The sequence below is a fragment of the Pipistrellus hanaki genome (genome assembly GCF_964339955.1).
Source record: "Pipistrellus hanaki genome assembly, chromosome: 3".
NCBI classification, from domain to species: Eukaryota; Metazoa; Chordata; class Mammalia; order Chiroptera; family Vespertilionidae; genus Pipistrellus; species Pipistrellus hanaki.
The window spans coordinates 7,911,268-7,932,211 of NC_140505.1; the positions used below are offsets into that span (position 1 = coordinate 7,911,268).

The window sequence follows — 20,944 nt, forward strand, 5'->3', positions numbered from 1 at the left end:
ACCCAGGGCCCCGTCCTCAAAACCCCGATGGCTTGACAGGCCAAAAGCGAATGCTCAGTGTCTCCTACGGTTATCACTCCACAGCCACCGGCTTGGAGCTGTGGGTCACACGCTCAGAGATGCTCCACAGCATCGCGATGCCTTTATTTAGCGGCTGTTCTAAGTCTGCCTCTGGCCGCAGAGGGCTCCCTGACAGCTGTGGCCATCTGAGCAGCTATTGTTGTCCCCCTGGTGCCGGCAGGATTAGGCCTGGAGCCAAAAACGGAATTCTATTCACAGCCGGTCCGGTGTGTAGGGAAGCCCAGGCCTCGGGGAGTTGAAACTTTCCGAGGCCCAGGGAGAGCGCTCATCAAACAGATCAAGTCACACAGGCAGCGGCTGATCGAGAACCGACACCCGGAAACCTCCAGGCTTCTCTGCTGGCTTTCATTCTATCTGAGTAACTGCTTCTTGTTGGAAATCGGTGGCATGAAAACCGTGACAGACATATGATCAAAAGCCAAATGTGCTTTATTGGAAATTGCCTTCATCGTGCCTGTAATGTCAGCTGTAGCAGAGATGGAGAGGGGAGGAAACTCAGCCCACTTTCAAGGTTTACCCCATGGTGACAAGAAAAGGTGGGCTTCAACACGAAAAATCTTACAATATTGGTCTTTAAAAATAGTTTTAGCAAGTGATATTCAGCAACATGCTTTAAAAAATAGAATGCCGCCAAGACCGGTTTGGCTCAGTGGATAGAGCGTCGGCCTGCGGACTAAAGGGTCCCGGTCCCGGGTTCGATTCTGGTCAAGGGCATGTACCTTGGTTGCAGGCACATCCCCAGTGGGGGGTATGCAGGAAGCAGCTGATCGATGTTTCTCTCTCATCGATGTTTCTAACTTTCTATCCCTCTCCCTTCCTCTCTGTAAAAAGTCAATAAAATATATATATTTTTAAAAAATAGAATACCACTTGAATCCTAAGGGTTCACCACCAACCGATTTTAAGAGAAAAGCATGTCACCATTTCACATGTGTAGAGAAAAGGCACTGAATAACATCTGACTTCCTTCAGATTTCTAGGATAACACACTTCACTATAAAATTAAAAATAAGCAGGTTAGGTAAGACAGATATATTGATTCTTCCTTATAATAGCTGCATATCTTTGGAAGAAAAACTACAAACAGGTAAACTTTTTTTCCCCCTTTAAATGAATTCCTGCCATTGTGAGTGACCGGCCTCCGTTTCCTTCCGCTGCGGCTATCAAATGTCACCGGAAACCCTTGGAAGTTGTTTGCAGCTGTAGCTGTTTCCTATTGCACTTTGTCCAGCCTCTGTTCCAGCCACAATAAAATGCCACTTACTTTGATGGTGAAAAAAAAATAGTATAATAGTGCGATCTTGGACTAGAACATAGATGAGTATACCTATTAGCTACGACAGCATTGTATGGCTTTACCATGCTTTCCAATGTAGGTTTTGTTATTATGCAGGTACTAGAGGCCTAGTGCACGGATTCGTGCACCAGTGGGGTCCCTTGGCCTGGCCTGCACCCTCTCACAATCCGGGACCCCTCGGGGGATGTCAGAGAGCCGATTTTGGCCCGATCCCTATAGGCCAGGCCGAGGGACCCCACCAGTGCACGAATCCATGCACTGGGCCTCTCGTATGCATATAAGATCTTTGGTTAATCTCTTCCTGCCCATCCCCCTCCACTTTCCTCTGAGATTCATCAGCCTGCTCCTGTCATGCCTGTGGTTTCCATTCCCAAGTTGAGCATCTGCCCTTTGGTGGTCAGTGCTCATCATAGCTACCGGACAGTCGGCTGGTGGGACAGTCGGCTGGTCACTCAGGCTTTTATATATATGGATGGTGAAGCCTACAGGTCAGAAGGCAACTGTCACTGAAAAGACACTTGGTTACCCACAATCCCCAAGAGGGACATGCAAAGCAATACCACCAGGCACACCTGCCCAAAGCACCTGGGCCACAGGAGACTGTGCCAGGCCGGGCAAGAGCCTTTATTATGGTTTCTGCAGCACCGGCCAGTTTGAGGATCTCCGTGGGCCTGGAGCTCAGGGGTGCAGGCCCTGGGGAGGTGAGGGCAGGGGATACTGGCTGGATAAAGGCTGGTCCCAAGGGTGGGGTCTGGACTGGCCAGCGGGCACATGAAAGATGAATCATTTGCTGCCTCTAAGAACTGTGGAGCCCTGAGAAGGGCAGCCTCTGACAGTGAGAATCCAGACAGCAGAGCAGCAAGAACACAGAGAATGAAGCAGAGCGAATACAGTAAGGAAGAAAACTGACTGGGGAACTGAACTGGGAACAAACATTTCCATGGGCATCCTCTCTCTCGTACCTTCCTAATTTTGTACTGTGTGAATGCATCACATATTTATAACAAGCAATATAATTTATGAAGTCTAGTTACACACAAACACACCCTCACACACGCAACTACTTTCTGGTCTTGGCAAGCCCACTATACCGAGAAGGAGTGGCATTTTGAGGAAGGAGGACCAGCCAGAGCTGGAGGATCAGGATTCTGGGCTTTGGGTACAACACGGTGACACAATTTTCCAGAAGAAACTGTACAGCAATCTACAAACTCTAGAATCATACCCAGGATGTTGTTAGGTTCAGGTTTAAAATAAATCTAGAAATTCAATTTTAATTCCTTGAAAGCACAAAACAAAATCTTAGTTAAGAAGATTCCTACTGTTTATTAAATGAGGGTCGAACAGTATACACATATTTGTGTCAGCTCTAAAACTAAATAAGCATTTTTTTTTTTTCTTTCAGATAAAAAGCAATCATTGACCCTCCACTTCTAGCCAGGGGATCAGATTCACCTTCCAACAGGAAACAAACAAAAAACAAGACAAAATACATGAAATCTGGCTTCCGGGACACCGGACAGGCAAAGAAAGATGGCGGATCCTGAGCGGTGGGGAACTGGTAGACCCCCAGAGCGAGGACGATGGGCCAGGAACGGAAACTCCCGGGGCAGAGAAGCCCAGACAGGGCAAAGGGCAAGCCTGGGAAAACAAGAACCTCCCCTGGCGTATCACTGATCAGGTGGTTCATACCCCGTCCTTTTCCTCCCCGAAGATAACATCGGCCTCAGTTGTATTTCAGCTCCAGGCCCAGGAAAGCAGCCAAACCAGACAGGTGGTGCCATAGCTGCCTCAGGATGAGCTACCCTGACTAGTCTCTCTCTCTCTCACACACACACACACCCACCCACACACAACCCACCCCAACACCACCAATCAGTGGAGACCAGGACCCTGAAAGAGCATCCTTGGAAACCTGATGAATACTCTACTGAGCCTCTCCCCTGAGCCCTCCCCTAAGATTTCCACCTGCAGAGAAGAGGTAAATATCCCGCGCGCTCTCCTTCCAAGGATCGTCCCTGTGCCATCCCCCCACAGGCACGTACCGCCCACCCTCTAAGGGACCCCAGGAGACTCACAACCAGGGGAGCCATGGGCAGTGACCGCTCATCCAGGCTCACCCCCTGAACCTGCCTCCGAGGCCCCCTTTGCCCTGTGCAGCCCTTCTCCTTGGATATCCGTCTCCCATCCCCCTTTCCTTCCATAAATTCCATTCTCTTTCATCACCGTCTGAGATGAGATGGCTCCTCAGCCTGCCCGCATGCAGTGACTTCACCTTTCAGAACCGAAGGGGGTGAGGCCTACTGCCCTGGGACAGCTTCCACGGTCACTCACTCCGCGGTGAAACCCAAGAGAAATGGACGTCTACGTCCACACAGAGACTTGTTCCCGAATGTCCCCAGTAGCTTTATTGGTAACAGCCAAACAGCGGCCACCACGCAAACGTCCATCAGCGGGTCACTGCACAATCCAACTGCAGAGCATCTACATGGGCACACACAGTAATGAACGCATGTTCACTACAACGTGCACAGATCACGAAGTACAAGTGCCTAGTGCCAGAAGCTTCCCCATGATCCAAGCAGTGCGTGTCCATTTATCTAGAATTTAAGAACATGCAGACCACTACACAGGGACGGAAGGCAGAGCAGGGGTGGCCTGGGGCTAGGGGGGCCGGAGAGAAGGGGAAACTTTGTGAAGTGATGAGTATGTTCACCTCTCAATGGGGGTGATGGTGTCACCATTCGATAGCTCTGCCCAAACTCACCACATCATAGGCTTTCTTTCCCTCTGCACAATTTACTCTGTGTCAGTCAGACTTCAATAACACTTCTGAAGAATTAAAAGCAATTCTTGCTTTGTGTCCTACGCGTGGAAAACACCCAACGTACCGATAAGAGAATAAAACGCTGGTCTTTTCCAGTGTATCTGCCCATTGTAAGTGGCACATCCCGCCTCCGAACTTCACATGGAAAGCATGGGCTAAGAAGACGCCTGCGAGGGTCACTCCGGTTTCCCGAGGCCACTGGTGGACAATGAAACCCCTGAGGCACACTGGTCCCCATTGTTCGGGACGCCCCTCCTCAGCTGGCCTTGACATACCACAAGGAGGCTGTGACGCGCTTGTCAGCAGGGGCTGGGGCGGTGAGGTTCAGAAAATCTGACATTCTGCACCCTTATCTGTCTCCCACCCTCAGCAACCGCACAATTTATCCTAAAAGAAGCAAATTTCGCCCTAACTGATATTGAACATCATCAGACAAAATGAGGTTATACAAAATTCTTATAAAACATTCTGGTGCCAACAACATGGATCGAGTCTCTTTCGCCTGTACAATCTGGAAAAACACCACAAAAACACACCCCATCCCTCTGCTTATAAACACCCTAATAAGAACCATCTGAGATGTAGAAAGACGGCTCCTGGCACCACCGTCGAGCACCAGAACTTTGGCTGGGATATAAAAAAAAAAAAAATGTTCATTCAAACTTGTCATTTGGAACCCAAAACTCAGATGATCAGATCCAGCCCCAGGACGATTTCCTGGTTTCGGTTTCAAATGTTTTGCCATCGCATGCCAGAGGGAGGACGGGTGCTGTGGAGGTCTTCTCCTCTCCCAAGTGACTGAGCGAGGTCACCGCATTGATGTTTACACAACATGTTCCAAGGGATGGCTTGGAGACACTCAAAAACAGGTCACTGTTTGTAAACACCACATAAACACCCTTCTGCCCTTACGCTGGTAGCTAAGGTTTTCCAGCAAGTGTACATCGTTTAACGTTGTCTCTTGGCCACTAACTCACCACTCCTTCCAAATGTGCCCCCCCTCCCCACTTCCTCCGCAGGTGTGTATGAAACCTGTCGCCCACTATCGGTCCCCCCCTTTATACCCCCCCTTTTTCTCTCTGCTCTTTCATCCTCGTTGACGATCACCTTTCAAAGCATCTCTCTCTCTCTCTCTTTTTTTTTAATTGATTTTTTACAGAGAGGAAGAGAGAGGGATAGAGTTAGAACATCGATGAGAGAGAATCATCCATCAGCTGCTTCTTGCACACCCCCTACTGGGGATGTGCCCACCACCAAGGTACATGCCCTTGACTGGAATCGAACCCAGAACCTTTCAGTCCACAGGCTGATGCTCAATCCACTGAGCCAAACCGGTTTTGGCCAAAGCACTTCTGAATGCGCTGCATACAGAAATGAGGTTCACATGCACTTGCTGCTTAAACACATGATCTCAATGGCCATGAACTAGGCTCTCCTCTCACCTCGGACACTCCCCAGGGTCCTAAAGACCCGACCCCTAAGCAGCACGTTACACTCATTGTACTTGGTCAGCGCTGTTTATCCAAAGGAGATGCACACGTATGTTCTCTTCTGTTTAGCGGTAAAGTAGCACATGCCAGTTGAAAGAGGCTGTGGCCTCCTCCCCATACCCGGGTCTGAGCGCTGCCCTCTGGACACAGGGCCTCACTCACCGGGCATGCCAGCACCAACGCTGGTCACACCAGGCCAGGGCCAGGGCCGGGGCCAGAGCCAGGGCCGGGAGCCCGTTTCCCCAGGGTCCCCGAGGGAAGGCCGCACTGTCGCCCAGACCGCTTGGTTTCCAGCCCAGTAATTTTCTCACTCAGCCAGTAATTATTAAACAACATGACTCAGGTCCTCCAGGTGGTGTTCTGGGTCAGTAACTCATGGGAACTCTCTCCACCAGACTGCCTTTCATCAGCTCTCCTCATCTGGCCTCCCTGTTAGGACTCCGTCTGCTTTGAAAGTCTTGGGGAAGAAGGATTCTTTGAAGCGTTGCCCTTTTGGACCCTGAGGATCATCTGCCAATTTTCTGCCGAGCGGAGGGAAGAGAGCCATCTAGACACAGGCCTTGGGAAGCTGTATTTGCTATACTCTGTAACAATGCCCATGTTAAAACGTGGTTATTTCTTTTTTTTAAAAAAAATATATATTTTTACAAATTTCAGAGAGAAACGAAGTGGGAGAGGAAAAAACATCAAATGATGAGAGAGAACCATGGATCGGTTGCTTCCTGCATGCCCCACCCTGGGGATCCAGCCCTGATCGGGAATTGAACCCTTACCCCAACCACTGAGCCACACCGGCCAGGCGCAATACGATTATTTCTTGATCTTGAAAGCCATCAGGTGATTGGCAGAACTATCAGACTTCTTCACTAGCTACACAGTCTATGATATACCTCACGACAAACATGCCTATGTGCTAACTGTAGTTATTCCCCGCAGTTACCTGCAATAATCCTAAAGCAAATAAACCCTCTCAGTAATCCTTAGGAATTGTCTTCTGCTGGCCCGGCAGCAGGACGCATGTGCTTCCTGCCCAGGGTTGGGAGCTGGCTGGGACGGGCTCTTCTCCCTGATCTAAGGAAGAGGTCTCTGCACACATCGCTGTGTTGTCAGGACAGAGGGCGGTAACAGGGAGAGGCAACGCCACACGGATCCCGTTTGCACAAGACCTAACAGTACAGCAGCGCTATCACTGCTTCCGAGGCCCCGGGGCTCTGACAGAGAGAATTTCCTTACGTTTCTTTCTCCTCCGACATACATCATGTCCAGAGACCTATGTTTGCTCAGACATTCAAAAGGCCATTGATGGCTTTCTTGCCTGTCTCTTTAACAGAGAACTTAACCTAATCTAAAGGACAACATAAAGAAACATGAAATCATCTTGAAGTCTACGTCGTCAAACAATGTTTTAAAAGGAGTGCTTATGTTTGTTAGTTTTTGAATTACTGCCTGGCGGCTTTGGCTTTTTAAATTTCGCTGTTTCTCAAGGCTTGCTTTCAGGCAAATAGTTTCTTGACTCTGAAATCCTCCTTCCAAATCGGTGTATACATTTCTCATCTTGCTCCTTTTACATTTGGCCGTGCCCTAATTTTTTTAGCTCTCAGTTTTCTTTCAGTTGATTTTGCAGAAAGAAGGCGGAATGTGGCTACTACTTGTGCAGTAAAGAGTGTGCGACTGCACTGCTGACACGAGCCTTTTATTAACCGTTTAGAGACGCTGTGTCAGGCCTTCCTGTTCCTGTATACCCTCTTAATTCTGGCCCCTTCTCACAGGCTGGGGTCCTGCGCCCTGCCCCTAATGCTTCCCAGAAGAAAAACCCTCAGATCCCTTTTCTGCCCCGTATAATTATGTTCTTCCATGGCTCAGTCATTAACCAATTCCTGGTTTCCTGTATCTCCAAACCTCCCTCCGAGGCTCCATCAGAGGAGCATGGCAGAATTCGGCCGAACACGTAGCCAAAGCATCTTGGCTCAAAGGCCAGGTGATCTATTCGATAAGAAGCTTTATTTTCCTTTGATAAGAAGCTTTATTTTCAATAAATTGTCTTCTCAATGTCACATGGCGGGTTTTTGTTCCATTCTAATTAAGAAACCTGAGGTTTCCAGGTGTGAAATTTTCAGGGCATAAGCAATAGCCAACTTTGCCCTACACAAATGAAGCTAGTGTGAACCTCTTTCTCTTCTTTTGCAAAATAATGAAAAAAAAGAAAAGAAAGCAGAACTAAGAAACACGTAGATGTACTGTCCAATGTAAAGAAATAAAGGTTAGAAGTCTGTAGAATTTTGGAAGAGGATTTCGGAGTCAACATGCCTTCTGCTTAGAAGCAAGGGTTCAGACACTGAGAGGAGCAAACAGAAAACCCGAGCTATCAGTTCAAGAAAGTAACTTCTCCCAATTTTAAAACAATGAGTCCAGATCCTTACTGCTCTAAGGAAAAACTTCAAGCAACATAGCAACACAAAATAAATGACTGTGAATTGTGTAATAAACTCTAGATATTCTTCATAAAAAGTAATTAAGACTCCAGCTGGTTTGGCTCCGTGGATAGAGCGTCAACCTGCGGACTGAAGGGTCTCCGGTTCATTTCCGGTCAAGGACACATGCCGGGGACGTGCAGGAAGCAGCCAATCAATGATTCTCTCATCATTCATGTTTCTCTCTCTCTCCCTCTTCTTCTCCCTTCCTCTATGAAATCAATCCTATATAATAAAAGGATAATATGCAAATAGACCAAATGGCAGAACTGAACAACCAATCAAAGCATAATATACTAAAGATATGCTAAGGCTGCTCAACCGCTCACTATGAAGTGCACTGACTACCGGGAAGGGGGGGGGGGGGGGGGCACGACACGACGACAGATAGTCAACTATGATCATTAACCAGCAGGGGCAGATGTTCTCACCAGTAGGTGAGCTTGGTGCTGTAGTCCGGCCAATCTGGACTGAGCAAGATGGGCCAGACACACCCTGGAGCCCTCCCACAGTCCCTCCTGGCCCGATCCTGCACTGGTGGGGTCCCTCAGCCTGGCCTGCATACTCTCGCAATCCAGGAACCCTAGAGGGATCTTGGAGAGCGGGTTTCAGCCTGATCCTATAGGCCACTCCCCTTGGGAGGGCGCCAGATGCAGGGCTCATGGCTGGGGAGCTCTGCTGGGCAGCGAGAGCCTCTCCAATCGGGACTGATTGGGCAGAGCCCGCGGCAGGCACAGCGGGGCGGGATGCGGGGAGCGGCAGGGAGGAGCTGCAGGTGGCACTGGATTGTGCGTTTCGGCCTGATCCCCGCAGGCCACCCAGAGGACCCCACCTGTGCACGAATTCATGTACCAGGCCTCTAGTAAAAATATACATTGGGGGGAAAAAAGTAGTTAAGAAAACTGGAATACTTAACAGCCAGAGAGTTTGCAGTAAGTTTGGAAGCTAATAGGCCTAGGAAGAAATGTGCAAATTTTTTTTTTTGAAATTTAACATGAAATTCTCAGTGGATGAGGTTCTAAAATGTACTTTGGTCCTAAGCATTTACCTATTCAAAGATAAATACAGGGAATAAATTAATGAAAAAAAAAAAGAGAGATATCACTAATTGAGGAGCCATTACTGAAACAATATTTGCTTTTTAACCTGCAAGTGAAACTCCACTCATATGCAAAATCATAAAATAGCTTTACAAAAGCAAATTCAAAGGAAAAACCTATTTGGATTAAAATTTCATCTGGCAATAGACTTGTTGTGAACAACTCAAAAGGAAAACAGCTTATTAAAGACTAAAGAAAATTGGCCGAAACCAGTTTGGCTCAGTGGATAGAGCGTCAGCCTGCGGACTGAAAGGTCCCGGGTTCGATTCCAGTCAAGGGCATGTACCTTGGTTGCAGGCACATCCCTGGTGGGGGTGTGCAAGAGGCAGCTGATCGATGATTCTCTCTCTCATCGATGTTTCTAACTCTCTATTCCTCTCTCTTCCTTTCTGTAAAAAAAATCAATAAAATATATTTTTAAAAAAACAAAACAAAAAAACAACTAAAGAAAATCAGAGCACTCGTTCTTCAATGCTCCCCTATTGGGAGAGTATAAAAAGAGCATGTCATACGGTAGTTTTCAGGCATACCTGTCTTAGGATGTATGGAGAAGAAGCCTTGTGGGTTTCCACTGGTGATTCTGTACGTCAGCTTGTCATTAGAGCTAGAATCTGGATCGTATGCCTCAATGTGGACCACGGACACATCCTTGGGAGAATTTTCCATGACTTCTGGGTAATAAACCGGCTCTGAAGTCTGGGGTGCGTTGTCATTGACATCCTCCACCTCGATGTAGACCTCTACGAATGAGGAGAGGGGCACCACACCCTGATCGGTGGCGTAGACGGTCAGCCAGTAATGGGAGGTCGACTCGCGGTCCAGGCGATCTGACGTCTCTATGACACCTGGGAGAGAGAAGGAGACCATGAGGAGGCATGTCAACCATCACAAAAGCTGCCCCTTTGAGAGAGTGCCAACCTGAATGACAACTCTGATTGGTGGAGGGCTTAGGGGTCACCGCTGTGAGGTCTGGAGCAAGTTAGCTCAGCTCTATGCCTCAGTTTCCTTTCCTATAAAATGGAGATAATGACAGTATGTTCTTCCCAAGTTGAATGAACTCCTACACATGTAAAGATTAGAATGGGACTTGGTACACAATACCGGATATTAAAGTATTTGTCGTTATTGGTATTGAGTGGCAGGTACTCTGTGACGCACTTTGCAAATATTACCTCATTTACATTTCAAAACAACCCAAATGAGACGGAAGGGTACAACAAGATTATCTAATGGCCCCATATCTGCTTTTCCGAAGATGGCATTTATGGTTGGTTAAGATGAGTCCACTTTTCTAGATTTAATCTGGAAACCAGAGACAAGACTAGAGATATGACCCAGATCTGAGGGCCACAGTCTAGCACTCCTGTTCCCCATGCTGCACTCATGTGACCCCTACCCACTACAGTAAAGAGGAAGAGGCTGTACAACATTCCTCTTAGTTTGATGGACACGCCCTGCTTAGTGGCTAAGAACCAGAGGACAGCCTGTCAGAATCCTGAACAAGGAACTGCTCAGGTGTCTTCTGTGCTGAAACCTTCAGTTTCTCTTCACCACCTTAAGCACATGGCAAGACAACCAGTGAGCTAGAAATATGCTTTCTCCCACATGGTTCTCAAATATCTGTGTACCCAGCACCTTGCCCAAAGCCTAATAATTACTCCTTAAGTGAGTGAACAAAAATGAATAGATATCTGGAACTGATACAGAAAAGTCCTCAGTGAAGACCCAAAGGAGGACACCTATCTCATTTAAGTCACCTAGTAAAAGATGGAATGATATAATTACAAAGAAGAGGGCTAGTGTATCATTTCAGCCCCACCACTGAAATTAGCCAGAATCTCACTTGATCCCAGGATTAACCTCTCCTCAGGGTGAGGAACAGAGAAAACATCCATTTCTCTTAGGCTAACCCCGTCGTGTAGTCATGTCCTCGGGCTTGCCAAAAATACATCACTGCGTTTTCCCATGTGCATTAACCACTTCAAACTGGTTCTGCTTTTATGGTTCAACACTGTGGTCCAGGTTGGATTTTGAAAACTCTACAACTCTTGAGTCCTGAAATTTCCCATTTTGATGCAATTCTGTTTTGAAGGTTTGCTAAGAATTAAGGAATCGATAATAATTATAATGCTTCTGAATAGCAATAAACATTCTTTTTTTTTTTTTTTTTTTTTTTGATCATCTATTTCACATTTGGGAACTTTGCTATTTGTAAGTGGTAAACCTTTTTGGTAGTGTTAGATATTATCTAACATGCAAAATAAATGACATTTCCCTCCCTACTGATTACTTCAAATGCACATGTACTTAAATTTATAAATGGATGGAGAATGACACTCATAGAAATACGGAACAGAGTCTCAGAACTCTTCCATCAAATCCAGCCACCTGGTCTCTCCATGGAGCAGAGCCCACTGTGAGGTAAACTCAAGCACGCTTTCCTTTTCCTCCGATCCAAACACAGTCTGTGCACTCTACGCCCTAAACTAGTAAATCAGTATGTGTGGTTCGTTTTTAAATATTGTTATTGATTTCAGAGAGGAAGGGATAGGGAAAGAGAGAGAAACATCAATGATGAGAGAGAATGACGTCCCCCATGAGGGACTGGGCTCACTGAGCCCCTGCGGCCAGGCTAAAATAGAATGCCTTGGCTTGGAAGAGAGTGCTCTCAGTAAACAAGACGAAATGCTCTCCTCCGGTTTCAGTTTTCCATCACTCCCATTAGCTGATACAAGGCAGCTGGGGGATCCCAGCACGTTCTCTCTGCTGGAATCACGTATTAACACACAAGTGCACATATGCTTCTCTTGTGTCCTGCCTTTCGTTACAGTGTAACCTAAGTCACTGGCCAGGTGAAGGATTATGGGAAATCTGAAGGGGACAGGTACATGGTGCATGTCTTCACCGCTCTCCGGCTCTAATCCTCAGGCAGCTCATGCTGCTATCATCCACTTCTGCAAAGTGTGTCCCTCCAACTGCGATTTGTAGCCGTTTAATGACAACAATAATTATGGGGAAACATTCATTCAGTTTGCTATATGCCAAGCACTTCGGGAACTGTCTGGCAGGCATTATCTCATTTAATCCTTACACCCAACCTGCCTACAGATGTGGTGTTATTATCCCTAAGTCATGGATGCAAAACTTGGATTAAGAGAGGAGGGCCCAGTCAGCATGGCTCAGTGGTTGAATGTCGACCTATGAACCAGGAGGTGCCGGTTGGATTCCGACAGGCCACATGCCCAGGTTGCAGTCACCATCCCCACTAGGGGGCATGCAGGAGGCAGCCAATCAATAAGTCTCTCTCATCAGTGATGTTTCTATCTCCTTCTCCCTCTCCCTTCCTGCCTGAAATCAATTTATATGTGTATGTATATATATATATATATATATATATATATATATATATATATATATATATATATATATTTTTTTTTGAGAGAGAGAGAGAGAGAGAGAGAGAGAGAGAGAGAGAGAGAGAACTTTCCCAGGCTCACAGTAAATGCAAACTGGCGTTCAGACACCATGGATCCCTGACTGCAGTGCCAGCAGATTCTGCATCAGTCTTGCTGTTCCTATGACCCGAGTGGAGTATGCAAGATTTATGTGAAAAGCCAAGCTGAACCTCATATTTCATTCATTTTTTAACATGTCAGAACTCAGAAGTAGTGTACTCGGTGTTCGTTCATCTAGACTAGAAATAGCTCTTCCTAGTATCAGCATAGGAAAGAAAAGATAGAAAAGGAAAGGACAGTCTGAGGCCTAAATCACAGGCGAGTCAGCTATTTCTTTTCCATCGAATTCCACTCTGGCCTGGCGTGCGAGTGTCCGGACTGCCCTGTGCAATCACGGGACGCCTTCTGCGGCGGGCCTGGGGGCACAGCGCAGCCCCTGCGTGACCTCCCAGCCTCGTCAGGGGTAATCCCCGGATATTAATGACAGTTACATGTGAGACAGCTCAGTGCCTCTACACAAGTATGGACGAAAACTAAGATTGCATTCATTAGCCATTTAAACATTAACTATGCACAGTGAGATGCTCAGAGGTTCATGTTTCATTAATTCATAGACTCTGTTTCTTCATATCATGTGGTGATTTTAAAATAGTTATGCTGTGGTGGATTTTAATTACTGCATCCTCGTAAAAGAACAAAAGTATTTAATTCAGCTTCTAGGTAAATATACAGTGAATTTTGACCGTCAAAGGGGAATGTGGGCATATTGAAAAGTCTCATATTGAAAAATGCTCAAATTCATGTTAATACAAGTGTATTCACTGTATTTATAGCCATTTAATAATAGAAATGATTATAGCATGCCGAGGATCTCACTGCGTGCTTTACGTGCATGAAGTCATTTAACAGACATAAAAACTGTCGTTTTCTTCCCAGTTTCACAAATAAGCAGGCAGAAGCTCAGATAAAGTAATCAACTTGCCCAGGCGTTAGAGCTGAAGAAGCAAAGTCAAGATCAGCAGTGACTTGGTAACACTAAGATCTGAGCCATTTGATTCCAGAACTCAGACTCTTCCCCAGAATGCTAGGCAGCAATTTCCAACCTGCTTTTTTATCTCACAGCACCAACATCCTGCAGCCCACAAAAATGTATTCTATTATTTTCTGATCTGACAAGAATAAAAGGTATGATTTTGATCCCTTCACACTGGAGGGCTACTATTGTGTTGGCTGTTGCCATTTTTTTAATTTGATAAACTAGAGGCCCAGTGCATGAAAATTCATGGCAGGAGACAGTCTAGACAGCCTGCGAAGGGAGACCCAGAGACCTTGCCTTGGCATCTCAAACTCAAGACTTGTAGACTGGCCACCCCTTGGAAAGCTCAGTGCAACGCTCTCGTTTTGTAAGGAAGTTGAAACGATCCGCCCAACTTCAGGAAGCTGAACACGGAGATTGCAGGTTCCAGAGCCAGGCGCCTCCTTAGTCAGGGGCTTATCAGAATCCCAATCACCCTTCGCCAGCCCCGGGTGCAGAGACAACCAGTAAACCAACTGTCTATTGTAGATGACTCACCGGAGGCCGTGTTCATTCTTTCCGTCATTTCAAATCCTTATTCCTACCTACACTTCTGTCCCCAGCCTTCCGAAACCACAACTAGCATCTGTGGATGGGTTTCTCCTGTAACTTCAGCAGTCACCTGAATTCCCAAAAGGGAAACTCAACTTTCCAAAACTGTACTGTGAAGACTTCTTTCTACTCAGTAGCTTTGCAAGTAACATAGGAAAACAACCATAGCTGCACTCTGGGCCATCATTGAACGTTAACCTATCAACCCACTGGGTTCATTCTCAAAACTCTACCTCACTCGGACTTCACTCAATCCAGGATCACCTACCATCCAACGGGCAGAAACTCCTTTTTTTCACCCTGGGTTATAAACTCACTTTTCCTGAAATAATTCTCTATGGAACCAACAAAAACTTTACATGTTTAAGCTCCAGTTTTAAACATATTTCTCCTCAACACATACTTACAGTAATACTGCATCTTATTCATTATATATATACCATCTACAAACTCTGCAGTCTCTTTGTAGTGTTTTATTGTATATTCTGAGCACAAAAGACAAGTCCCCAGAGCTTGCTACACGCACTTCCCCAGCCATGGTATAAAGAATCTTGTATTTGCTTTAAGGAAACATAACGGAGGTCAATGCCCAGCTTTCCAAACTCAAGCACACAACGAAGACATACTCAGGAAAAGTTGTTCCTAAGACGAAACAATGGAAAGAAGCTGAAAATTTGGAGCTATTAAGTAAAAATGTTTATCATTCCACAAATACCCTCCGGGGTTCCACAGCCACCACCAGATGTCACTATGGAAACTGATTTTCCATGTGAACACAGTGGCAAAAACAGACAGAAGGAAGAAAAAACACACACAATGCAATTGTTCAAAGAGCTTGGCCAACGGACCTGAAAATCCAGATCAGGGCAAAATTTCTTTCTAAAAGGATTCATTCATGTCCCTACAGTTAATTAAACAGGGGTTGATGTCGTCTTCCGACAGCCTGATGATTATGCAAAGGTCACAGGGACAACATCAGGGGCTCCGGCGAGGGGCCCAAAGGTAAATAAAGGTTCCAGCAAATAACTCATGTCTACCGCCCAGCACTGAGGGCTAAGGCTGCGGTTAAAGCAAACTGTCCTTCCACAGGAAAAGCCAGCAGCCCTCTGCCTGCCACGGGTGGAGCAAGGTCCTTTCAACGTAGTCATTTCTAAGACAAAAATAAAGTTATGTGGAGCCACGTCTCTGCCAACAACAACTTCACTGACTCCAATTTCCATGGCCGCAGAACACCTTTCTTCCCGGAATGTTCCTATTTTCTTTGTGTAACGGGCTTTGGCCCCCTCTCAAGTCCCAGTGCCAAAGCTTTCCACAAAATGTTACTATTTCTTCAGCTACTCCAACTCCAACATACTTAAAATCACCAACTGCCTGGCAACTTAAATTTGCTATAAACCCTACCACCTTTCTGGTATACCATGCTACATATGGTGTGTGTGTGTGTGTGTGTGTGTGTGTTCCCTCCGCCTCCCCCTCCCACACACACACTTTTCTGGAACCAAGCTTAAGGCAACGATCGTTGATCCATCACAAGATAAACTTACTACACATAAAATATAATTTTTTTATGGTATTTTTTTCTGGAGGCAACAAGGAACTGACTAACTCTTCTCTCCAATGCTACAGCCTCGCCATAAACAGAATAACTCTTTTGGAAATAAGTGCTTCCCAAATACAAAAGCACAGCCCTGGCAGGTGTGGCTCGATGATTGGAGCATTGGCCCAAGCACCGAAGGGTATCAAGTTCGACTCTCAGTCAAGGATATATGTACCTGGATTCCAGGTTTAATCCCCAGCCCCAGTCAGGGTACATGCAGGAGGCAATCAATCGATGTGTGTGTGTGTGTCTGTCTCTCTCTCTCTCTCTCTCTCTCTCTCTCTCTCTCTCTCTCGTCAATGTTTCTCTCTCTCATTCTCATTCCCCCCCTTATCTCTCCTCACCCGCCCCCCTCTCTTCCACTCTGTCTAAAAATCAATGGGAAAAATGTCCTCTGGTGAGGATTAACAAAAACAAAAAGAATAATATCTTCTACATACTAGAGGTGTAATACCCAGGTTTTTGCAATTAACCCATAAACAGTTACTCAATTTTTTTCCTGATAATTACAGGAAAAAAATCAGAGGTACCACAACTGTTCTACTCAATACTAATCTATTATAAGACATCCTTTCTTCCTTGAAATTAAGTTTAAAATGTAGACTCTAAGCTTCCTGCTGACATGCAAGCCCTATGAGGGCACGGGCTTGTTGTCTGTCTAGTTCAGGGGCTAGTCCACAGAGAGATGCACAGTAAGCATGTGTGGGAAAAGGATGTACATCAAAACACAAGCATGAGACATGCTTGCCCTTTAATTCCTTACAAAACGTAAGTACAGTAAAAACATAATATAAATGGATAACATGTACATCCAGTGCTCCTGCCTGTTTCTGCCATTAGTTGGCAAAATTGTGTTCCTACTGCCGACTAATGAAGAGCAAGTGAGACAAGAGTCTGTGTTGAGTTGAAGGCCTTTCAGATTCTACAATGGCTATCCAGTCCACTTAGAAAATGACAGAGAAATGCTTTCAGTGCTCAAATTAAAACTTTATACTTCCTTTCACCTCAATTACACAAGACATTCCTATTTCCTTTACTGGCTGGTAATCATAAAAGCAGATGGAAAATACAGTCATGTTTAACAGTTTATGTTGAAGAGAAAATTTCTCTGCAAAAAAAAAAATCCCAGCACTTCCAAAAATAGAAAGATACAATTATTTTTTTTAATGCCTGGGGTATAAATAATTAATTTTTAAGTGCTTGAGACCACAAATGTAAGGTGAATGTCCTATGCCTTTAATAATTTTAAAATAGATCAAAATATGTAAAATAAAGCCAACTAAGAAGCAGCCCTCAGGGGCCAAGCAATAGCTTGGCGGGCTACTTAGACACCAGACACCTCTCTGCCCTCTCGCTGTTGAAACCAGAGTGAACTCGGTTGTAAAATCCTCTCCCCAGTGTCACCAAAGACATGGCACTGATTACTTCCCAGAGCCAACCTTTCAAAACCAAGAGGACCTGCCCTGAGGTCCATCTCTGGGAAACAGCTGAAATGGGGAAATGTGCAAGCTCAGGGCACATTTGTAAGTTTTAAGCCACCAAACGATGATGGCGAGGAGACATCACCAAACAGCAAATACACACATGGAGCTCCCGGTGTGCCAGCCACCATTCTGAGCACCTCACACACGTTACCTCACCGAGTCTTTCCAGCAGCCCTCAGAAGTGCTCCGATCACCCTGGTTTACAACTGAGAGGGCAGTTGGACAACTTGCCTAAGGTCGCACAGTTCGTTAAGTAGGGGGACTGAGATTCAACCCACGGAGACTGGCTCCATCCAGACATCCTGCTCACACCCGGAGTCGCTGGCTGGGTCTTCTCACTGGTGAGAAACAGGACAGCAACTGCACACGAGCTGCAGTTTCCAGAGAAGAAGTCCTGGCTGCCATGGAATGCAGAGTGGAGTCACCAGATGGGAGAACTGGTTTTGCTGTTTCCCTGACACTGGGGGATGTGGGTAAAGTGGGGCTGCAGAACCCCAGTTGCTCTGTGCCATGAGGACACTCAGCATTCCACGGTGTCTACAGAAAAGGAGGACTGTTTTCATGTGTAACGGTTAACGAAGATACAGCTTTACAATGAGATGTGTACATTCATTGCATGGAAGAATGTCAGTGATACACAAATTGAGTGAAAAATGTAAAACTTTATGAAAGTGTATTCAAAATGTAAAAGCTACTCAAACACACACAGAGTAAAAAAAAAAAGTCTAGAACGAATAAGGTGATGAAGGGGCAATTAAGAAAATCAACCTAATACTCTAATGTTTTTAAGCTGTGGGCTTCTGTAATAGTAAGTTTTAAGCCATATTTAAAATGGATATAATAAAAAGCCGAGTAAAACGTAACATCAAGTCCCTCAGAAGTGTTATTTCACCTTTGTATCTCAGACATTGTTCCATTTCAATTTTTTTTTATTTCGTGTAATCTGAGTAGATGTTTAAATGTATAATCTGACAACTTCAACAATTTACTATTCCAAAAGTATTTATGTGTGAAAAGACAAAGTTTTGGGTCTAGGAAATTCTATCATTGTAATGCCCAGAATTAGGTCATAAGTTAATCATTATAAGGCAAGTTTGTTTGTAATAGCAACTGTCAATCTTTTTATTCATTATTCAGATTGACTGTTCAAATCATTTTAATTAAAATGTAGGTCTGTCGGCTCTTTCCATTAAAATTGTTGCAATAACTTTAAAATTAGCTGAGGAGGCTCTTTCACTTACAAACTTACTAGAACTTAACATTAATTAAGTTCATAATCAGATTTTAAGCATGAGGTTTCAAGTCCAGGGATTTCTTTAGCTTTGCAAAAAGTCACTCCCACGGCCAGCTCTGCCAAACCACGCGTGTACGCTTGGTTGAGAAGTGATTCCAAGTTCTGATTTCCATATTAGAATAATTAATATTGCTAATGAGGGCTTTCGTGGATACGTTCTTTTACAGAAGATCATCCCTGGGTATCACAGGTATCATTGGAACACATGTTAATTGGACAAAACCACATACATAAGATGGCCTTTGGCGACATTAAAATTCAAAGGAAACATTTCAGATGCCAGAGGCAATGTTCCTACTAGTTTGTTTTATATTTTAGAAACCAGTGTTCATTATTACTCTTCCTGCTTTGTCTTTACTGGACACACACTCAGCACATGTTGCAGATATGCCATATTGTTTAATCCTCACAATCAGTCTGTAAACTCGGTGGTCTCTCCCTGTTTTCCATACGTGCATGTAGAGGTCTACAGCTGAAAAGTCACCGGTTTGAGTCAGTTACTCATCATTATAACAGCAATAAATCAATCAGCAAATCCATTACTGTATTCCCTGACCAATTAGCCTCCACAATGCTTTATATTGAGTAACTCGTTTAAGACTCAAAAGTTAAGTAAGTTGTCTTGTTACCCAACTAGTTATAGAGAAGCAAGAAGCAAAACATGGCTGACTAGCTAGGTCCTCAGTCACACTCATAACCGCCAGGGGTCTCTGCTTTTCCCACTCCCACAGGCTGGGGTGGCAGAGTGTAACTCAACAGCCATGTTTGACTCTCAAGCCCAAGTTCTTTCCTTGTAAGCCCAGAAACAAACCCATCACTGTTAATGGCAGGGGAAATAAAACCACTTCCGCAAGAGTTTACCAGCACTGATGCTGCAAAAGTTTACCATCACTGGCCCGTGGCGGAAGGAAAGCCATAACAAAGTATAAACCCACCTAACTGCGGGCTTATAGAGTTCAAGAATCCAGGTGACCAAGTCCACTTAGAATAAAAAAGGAAAAAAAGGAAGACAGAAAACAGAATCTAACTCTTTTTAATATTCAGGAGGTTGCTGCATTTATCACACCATCTCATTAATGTAAAAATGCAGACTAAATTTATGTTCAATGAAACACAGGTCGTCTACAGCATGACATAATACCGGAATCATAGCGAGACCCTCCTTATGCAATGTGTATGTATTTCTTGTAGAAAAATTAGAAGTTAGTGACACAAAAGAAGAAAATATTCATTCCTGTAACCCACCATCTTTAGTGTCTATACACACCTTCTCCCTATCTTTTCTCACAAAGTGGAATTAGGATTTATTTCAAAAAGGGATTACATGTTGCATCATAAAACTGGGGCCTGGACTTTACCACCTAAGAAGGGTTTGTGTGACCCTTGAGCGGTGACTGCAGATACTGTTATTAACTTCAAAATACTGAGGGTGGCTGGGTGGTAGGATCAGAGACCTAAATCACAAGCCAGCTGTCCAAGTTCTGTGCCAGATAAAAACGAACGTCTTAGAAAATACCCCTCTTAAAAGAAATCTAGCTGAAACCGGTTTGGCTCAATGGATAGAGCGTCGGCCTGAGGATTGAAGGGTCCCAGGTTCGAATCTGGTCAAGGGCATGATTCTTGGTTGTGGGCACATCCCCAGTAGGGGGTGTGCAAGAGGCAGCTGATCGATGATTCTCTCTCATCGATGTTTCTAACTCTCTATCCCTCTCTCTACCTCTCTGTAAAAAAATCAATAAAATATATTTTTTTTAAAAAAGAAAGAAAAGAAACCTGGGGTCTTCTTAATCCAATCCCCAATACCTAAGTAACAGACTTTTAAAAAGCTGGACCCTATACTGTTCTCTGTATCAAAAGGGATCTAGTGCTGTGGCGGTGGCCTGGATCTCGCTAGAAATTCATCTGGAACCTGTTTCACTCATTCAACAGGCACAGGATGCCTACTATCTGCCTGCCAACATGGCACACGGTGCTGAAGAATCCAAGAAGAGTCAGTCAGGAAAAGACAGTTCAGTGAAGGGGAATGTATCCCCTGGAGCAGCGGGGGGAGGAGGAAGAGAAACCATACGTGTTTCAAAGGGCAGCATTACACCAGCCACGTTAATAATGACTTCCCCTTATTTTATCTCTTACACAAAGGTCAAACAAACCCTTCTGAGGTGGTAAAGTCCGGGCCTTAGTGTTATGATGCAACATGTAACAATTATATCACTTTTGAAAT

At 45.1% G+C, this 20,944-nt stretch overlaps 1 protein-coding gene across 4 annotated transcripts in view; it reads right to left on the bottom strand.

Annotated features, from left to right (window-relative positions):
- The window catches only part of FAT1 (FAT atypical cadherin 1), a 122,485-nt gene that overhangs the window by 53,562 nt on the left and 47,979 nt on the right, over nucleotides 1–20,944 (bottom strand). For all 4 annotated transcript variants that reach the window (XM_084877692.1, XM_084877693.1, XM_084877694.1 and 1 more), the window contains exon 3: nucleotides 9,797–10,111. In XM_084877692.1, the coding sequence (XP_084733818.1) occupies nucleotides 9,797–10,111 (315 nt within the window). The remainder of the gene's footprint in view (nucleotides 1–9,796; nucleotides 10,112–20,944) is intronic.